Consider the following 8,079-nt stretch of genomic DNA (forward strand, 5'->3'; position numbering starts at 1 on the left):
AAAAATAAAATATTGATACAAAACTTTTTGATTCTTTTGATTAATTGTGGTGATGCGAATGAGTTGATGTATTGTTGATGGTTTGATGAGGATATTGGATGTTGAATATTGAATATTCGATTGTAGGGATTGACGAAGGATAATGATGATGATAATGATGATGATAATGATGATGATAATGTAATATAAGGAGAAGTAGGTGTCTGAAAGGGGAGAACAAATAGGAAGGCTTGTTATTGTGTTAGGTGATAGGGGGGGAGGGGATAGGGAGTGAAGAGAAGGAGGGGAGGAGGGAGATGGAGAGAGAGATAGAAATGGGAAGGTAAGAAGAGGAGGGATGAAGAGGAGAAGGAGAAGGGAAGAGGAGGGAAAGAGGGAGGGAAGAGGAGGGCAGAGGAGGGCAGAGGAGGGGAGAGGGAGGGACGAGGGGAAGAGGAGGGAAGAGGAGGGGAAGAGGAGGGAAGAGGAGGGAAGCGAGGGAAGCGGAGGGAAGAGGATGGAAGAGGAGGGAAAGAGGAGGGAAGAGGAGGGAAGAGGCGGGACGAGGAGGGAAGAGTGAGGAGGAGAAAGGGACGTACTATAATATAGATTAATTCAGGCGAAGTTAAGTTTGGAGAGTATTGTGTTTGTATTTGGGTAATTTGGGTATTTGGGTCTTTGGGTCTTTTAGTATATTTCTATTGATTGCATGGGTTGGGTAGGTGTTAGGTTATTGATTATTTAGGTTGTGTAGCTGGTTTGGTATTGAAAGTAACTATATAAAATGCTTTGGATATATTTATAGTGGGATCGCGGGTAAGAGAGAAGGGAAGAAGGAAGAGAAGAGAGAAGAGAGAAAAGAGAGAGAAGGAAGAGAAAAGAAAGAGAAAAGAGAAGAGAAGAAAAAACGAGAAGAGAGAGAAGAGAAGAGAAAAGAGAAGAGAAAGAGAGAAGAGAAGAAAGAGAAGAGAAGAGAGAGAAGAGAAAAGAGAAGAGAAGAGAAGAGAAGAGAAGAGAAGAGAAAAGAGAAAAAGAGAGAGAAGAGAAGAGAAGAGAGGAGAAAGGAGAAGAGAGGAGAGGAGAGAGAGGAAAAGAGGGAGGAAGAGGAGAATTAATAGTATATTAAATAAAAATAGAATAGAATAAATGAGGTGATATGATATAAGATGATATAATATAAGATAAGAAATTGAATAAATAAATAAATATTAGATGTTAAATATTTATTTAGAATCTAGATGTTCTTTTTTTTTATATCTATTATAAATGAGTATATAGACAAAAAGGACCATTGTCCTCCGCAAGGAGCCCGGCTGGTTCAGTGGTAAAGTGATCGGGCCACTCTCCCACTGTTCTACGACTTAAGGCTATAGCGACGAAATTTTCGTATATATGGGCCAATCCCCATCTTTGGGATCCACATGGATCCACTCTATATGCCGCCTCATAGGCCACCTTAGTGTGGACCTCATAACACAGCTCCTCTGAGCTTCGACAATCTACCGCTAACCCTAATAGAGCTTCTCTATTATGGGCCGCAAAAGCGATCGATCGAGTGCTGAGGAGGAACTAGTGATCCCCCCTCCAGCCACCACCACTGCGCCTATGCGCCACTCCGCTATCAAGCAGAACCACCGTTCCGGCCGCTCCTCTTGAGCGGCCTAATAGCCGAACCCTCCGCTCCTCTGGAGCACCATCACACACACACCCGCTTCTTTGAAGCGGCACACCTGTACACACCGCTCCTGTCCATAAACATGGTTCTATGACAGAAGTAATTGTACAATCAGAGCGCTCCTCTCCATGAGCAGAAGGAAGCGCTAGGAATATGGGGCCAATCAAATAGCCCTATTTGCGAACATTACACTGGCTTGTTTAGGATATATAGAAGGAACTGGGTTTACCCTATGAGGTTTTACTAGCGTGCGCATCAGCGCCTTTCTGTATTTGTAACTCTAGATCTAGTCACGTCTTTCATACCCCTCGGGAGGTCCTCCACAAGACGTTAATCACTATAAATAAATAAAATAAATAAATGAGTATATAGATGAGAATCTCGGAGAAGAGGTTTATGAACTATGCTATTTGAAATGAATTAGATTGAATTGAATTAGATTTATTAGTTATTTATTTATTTATTTCAAAACATAAAATCGAATTTATAATTTAAAATTGATGAATGATGAGTATATTAATATTTAATATGATAATACACTAGTGGTGTGACGATTCGGCCTTAAGTCTTGATTAGTCACCTATTCACCCTACCCGGCAGGGCAAATCATTTCGTTTATTTCTTAGCCCTATCTTGGTCCTATTGGATAGAATCTATAAAAGTTCTCTTCAGGCTCACTTTTTGTATAATAATTTGTTATTCTTTAATATCGATAATTGATTCATTTTATTATTATATTATAAACCTGTTAAAAGGAATAGAAGTTACCGGTGCTAAGCACGTGTAGTGATTAGTAATACGGCTATCTAAACGGGCTAGATTAGACAAACCATAGACAGGCATATTAATCCCCTCATATAATACTACGAGGAGATCAATATACTTACACACGTAACTATATAATCAATATAAAAACCTCTTCCACCCAATCTTTTAATAGGTTATAAGATCCGGTTAATATAGCCTTTGAATAGAATTGATATAATCAATATTACATCCAGCTCGCGGAGCTGAAGAGTGTGTGGCACTATCTTATATCCAACTTGCAAAATTGAAGAGTACACAATACTATCTTATAATCAGTATGCGGTATTACAATCGATTATTACTATTAATTCATAGAGTTGAAGAGTATACAATGCTATCTACACTTATATATTTATAATCACAAATCTATATGGCATTGTTTATACAGAAAAAGGGGAGAAAAAGGAAAAACTCTGTAAATTCTCTATACAGATATCAAAATGGACAATATCAAGAAGCAAGCCAAATGTATCCCAACTTTTATTCAAAAAACTTACAAGAAATAGTTCCGATAAATAAAAATATAATTGAAAGGAAAGGATTGGTTTTATATAATTGAATTTATATTTCAGGATTATACGAGAATCGGAGAACTTGGAATAGAGATTGATGGCATTGAGGTCTTCTTGATTACTAAAAATATTATAATAATACATATTAGACTTAATATTGAGAAGAAAACTGTATATTTAAAGAATAAAGCTAATGCATTTTTATATATATACAGATTGCTTAGCAATAACAATAAAGTACTAGCTGATGAATATGATATAATATATATATTATAGAATTATCTGAAATCCAAATACTTGAGAATAAGTAATATTACAGTAAACTTATATCTGATAATGATCTAGATATTTATTTTCAAATTCTCAAATCAATTGGAGATGACTATTATTGAAGCTTAGAACAAACTCAAGAAATATCGATATAAGCTTGATACAGTTAATTCTGTATTTAAAGATTTATATAAAGATTAAGCTCTTTTTTTAATTCTTACAAAAAGCCTATTAATTGATTACTAAACAATAATCGATGCTATAAGTATTCAAAACACACTAGCAATTATTATTATTAGTAATTTTCAACCGGGCCGTATAGGCGAACCTCCCAGGGGGCATTACGGTTGGGCTAACTGCGGGATAATCTCTAATTTACATGATCCCCCTCTCCTAAAAATGAGGTCTCAATACCCTACACTAGCAATTAGAGATAAGATCAAGTATCTTATAGTTAAAAAACTCAGTATTAAAGAGACAGAACAAATTTATATTATTAGTGGAAAATATATAATTCTGGATCAATAAAGAGAATATAAAGAATTAAGCCTATTTGGAAAGCAAAAACAAAATAATAATGTAAAATCTTCTGTTTATTATTTGTATAAATAAGAAGGACATTTTTTATATAATTACAAAGATCTCTTACTTGTATAAGCTCTGATCTGCAAATACTATAGAGTCTAGTAATGGAGAGTAATATTTAAAAAGATAATTAAAGTATTATTTTCTAAAAAGAATAATCAAGCTTATCTTATAGATAGCAAAAGCTTTTCAGTTGATTTCGATTTATCAGAAAGCAAAGAAGAATCTGATAATGAAAAGTGTTGTATATCTAAAAAGCTTATCCATAAGATTATCCCTTCTTATTGGTATATAGATACTAGTATTTCCTCACATATATCTAATTAACTTTCCCTTTTTAGAAATATTAAGAAAATAAAGAGAAAGACAATAAAAGTCAATAAGGGAGTTATATACTATGATTGGATAGGTACTACTGCAATGAAACTGGAAAATGAGGATATGGTTTTACTTTCAAAAACATTGTATATACCGGGATTAGAAGTTAATCTCCTTTTTAACAAAAAGATCTGTAAAACTGAATTCAAAGACAAATTCAATTCAGATTATATATACTTTCGAAAAAATAAAATAAATATTATTAAAGCAAAAATGGATAGAGGAATTTATATAATCTTGGATATCACAAAAGAATACAAAGATATCACTCTATCGAGCATAGAGATCATTAGTGATATTAAGCTAAATGAGATCACTCTAGATATCTCCTCAAATAAGACTAAAAAGGATCTAGAAACTTATCTATTATAATACAAACAATTTAATTATCTTGGCTCAAAGAAAATACGAAATCTTTATAAAATTATTATATTGGGAAAGTTAATCAAAGTTTTATTTAAGATCTCTATATACAAAATTTGTATATTTATTAAAATGAAGAATCTAATCCTGTGTCACGGGATCACTTCTGGGAGTATTCAGAAGCTTTATCACTGAGCTAAACGCTCAAAAGACTAGAAGGTAGAACTGGAAGTTCTACCTTACTCTCATATATATAGTAGGACAGGATAGGATAGAAAGAGCTTAGTGTCACCTTGTGACACCACCCCCCTCCTTAAGGTATGATCTCTATACCATCACCTACTAGAAGATTTCAGAATTCAGGATTCTGAATTCTAATACCTCAAGCATTTAGACAGGCAGACAGGATCTATATATTCTAGCCCCCAGACCAATGGCCTGTAAGCTATAAGTGGGCTCCCCATATAGCTTCATTTATAACTAAGAATAATTCTACCTAATATCACAGAATCACTTCTGGGAGTATTCAGAAGCTTTACTACTAAGCTAAACGCCCAAAAGACTAAAAGATAGAACTGGAAGTTCTACCTTACTCTCATATATATAGCAGGACAGGACAGGACAGAAAGGGCTTAGTGTCACCCCGTGACAAGACGAGGATATAGCCTTTCTTGTAGAATAGATTTTAGGAATCCCTATTCCTATTATATATTATCAAGCGGTTTCGAATTTCAAATATAAAGAAAAATGAAAGTAAGTTATTGAAGAAGAGATTAATTTATTGATTGCAAATAGCACTTAAAAAGAGTATATTCTATTGAAAGAAGGGAACCTTGTTTCAACAAAATGGGTATTCACAATAAAGATGAAGAACAATAAGATCAAGAAATTCAAGGTACGATTAATAATAAGAAGTTTTAATCAAATTCTCAGAAAAGATTATAACGAAATCTTTGCTTTTATAGTACGATTTGATATGCTTTGTTTATTTTTAGTGATTATTATGAAAGAGAACTCGGAATGCTAATACTTCGATATAAAGAATACTTTTATAGAATCCTATCTCAAGGAAGAGATATATCTCATACTACCTCAGGGACTCAAGGTATCAGATGGATGTGTTTTACACATATTGAAAAGCTTGTATAGTCTTAAACAAGCTGGACAAGATTGAAGTTAACTTCTAAAATCTCAATTAATCAATTAGGGCTTTACCCAAAATCTCGCTGATCTGTATCTCTATATATACGCTGCTTGCCAACTCAATTTGCTAATATATATTGATGATATAATTGTTTTTTTGATCTTAAAAGATTAATTCAATTGGTTTTCTACAATACTCTTATCGCACTTCAATGTTAAGAATCTGAAAGAGATTAGCAAGATTCTAGGTATTAGAGTTATAAGAGATTGAGCAAACAGATTTCTCATATTGAATTAAGAAGAATATCTGAAAGCTATACTTATAAAATTCGGAATCTCATATACTCAGCACTATATTAAGAAAATATCTGCTACTAATTACTCATATTTACAATCTACTACAAAAGATAACAAACTGATTGATATTACTAAATACCAACAAGCTATAGATAGTCTCATTCATTTAATGGTATATACAAAACTAAACATTTTCTTTGTATTAAGCTGATTGTTATAGTATATAGCAAAGCCAGCAAAATGCTATGGAATAAGAGTAAAGAATTTAATGCAATATCTGAGAGTTACAATCATTCAGAAATTCAAATATAGACCTGAGGAAATATAATATTAAATTGCAAAGGAATATAATCTACTAGTAGATATATCACGGAGGTAATAGCTATGTCTAATGGTCACTTTGATCAGGAGATAGGTATATAGAATGATAATAAACTAGATTGACTTGAGGTGTGATTATAAGGATTATACCTGCTTTATATACCCTGATCAGGCGATGGAGTCGCCTAATTAGGTATATAGGGTATACAAATGAACTGAGTGAAATAGTTTTAGTAATTATGGGAATGAGTACTCTGGAGGAGTATTAGGATTAATACCGTAGGGTTACACTATACAATGAATTTCGTGACATACCCCCCAGATCGCTCAATGCTTTGATGGTTATACTGAGGGATTTGCATAGCAAACAAAGGAAAATTTTTTCTGGCTGTGAGTGGTGTAAGTGTTGGTGAGCACCTTGTTCGGATAGTTGCTGTGATTTTATCTGTTGGGTAGGCTTATTTATTAGATAAAGGAGCGTGAGGTGTATAAAGCATATGATTTTTCAAGAAAAGAAAAGAGTGAGTTGTATCATTAATCAGGAAAGCCTATAAGAAAGTGACAATATTCGAATGAGGGAATTAATCCTTCGGATTGTTGTATATCAGGAGGCTTGAGTCATTTTGATTGTTATGCGGTTGAGTGTTTGTATCAATTGATTTGATCGATCCGTGTATATAACACTCTATAGCGAAGATGGAATTGAATGGAATTCAATGGATTTTAAGAGAATTTAGTGGATCGATATGATTATAAGAGGAAGATAGTTCCCCTTCCTTAGATTTATATTCGATAATTCTAATATGTTCTTTCATTATGCTTTCTTCTGTCAAAGAGTCCCTAGCCTCTATTAATCTTGTTGATCGATATACAACCACCTTCCCGCATACCTTACCAAAGGGTGATATTCAATCTAGTGGATTTAATGCTTAGTGTTCTCCTGATCAGTTATTATTTATAGCTGAGGTTCGATCGCCCTCCAACAAACAGTTTTCACAGATAAGATTATTCTTTAATGAATATCATCAAAATCTCGATAATAGCTTTCTGAAGAAGGTTGAAGCTATTCGAGATCGCCAGATTGATATAAATAAAAGTTGTATAATGATAACTCCTGCGGATCATAGTAATCCTTTTATCAATAGCGAGAAAGAATATTATCTTTCTGATCTTCCTCCCAATGGCGAGAGTTCCTTATTGGAGTTACCTTCCTCTTCTTCTATCAATCCTATTCCTGTTTTTAGATCAAGTAAGAGCTGGATATCTATTTGCAAAGCTTGTGATGAGTGTAAGCAAAAGAGCCCAAAGTGTAATCTTAGAAATAAGGGTATGCAAAATGCTGTTTTTTGTACAGAATATGTTCGTTCTTTTCTTTCTGATTGTTATAAGGAATATGATAAGTGTTTTAAGCAGAGAAATGTATCTTCTCTTTAATACTGGAAATGTATTATATATATTTATACACCTCTCCCAGTGTATTTGAGACCTTTGGGTGTTCAACTATTGGAGCTTTGCAATCCTGAGTTTGTGGTACTTTCTGGAAAGGTATGTTCTGATCTTTTTTATTTTGTTGTGATCTGCTGATATACTCTTTAGAGAACTGTTTCAAATCAGAAATCGGTCTGTATTACGATAACGGTTATGTTGACAATAACTAAAGAGGATAGCAAGTTCATCGATCTTGACTCTCTCTCATCACCAATACAGGTTATATCTCCTCCCCCTGCTTGATCGTCGCGATCATCCATT

The 8,079-nt window shown here is 33.7% G+C and overlaps 1 protein-coding gene across 1 annotated transcript; it reads left to right on the top strand.

Moving 5' to 3' along the window:
- Positions 1-337: 337 nt before the first annotated feature.
- On the top strand, positions 338-1,094 carry EAF02_001318 (uncharacterized protein; the record flags this gene model as incomplete). The annotated part of the gene is made up of 2 exons (XM_038897366.1): positions 338-555; positions 785-1,094. 2 exons carry the CDS (start codon positions 338-340, stop codon positions 1,092-1,094), a joined length of 528 nt encoding a protein of 175 aa, XP_038762341.1.
- Between the last annotated feature and the right edge of the window lie 6,985 nt (positions 1,095-8,079).

The sequence above is a fragment of the Botrytis sinoallii genome, assembly GCF_014898435.1.
Source record: "Botrytis sinoallii strain Bc 23 chromosome Unknown BSIN_002, whole genome shotgun sequence".
Taxonomy (NCBI): domain Eukaryota; kingdom Fungi; phylum Ascomycota; class Leotiomycetes; order Helotiales; family Sclerotiniaceae; genus Botrytis; species Botrytis sinoallii.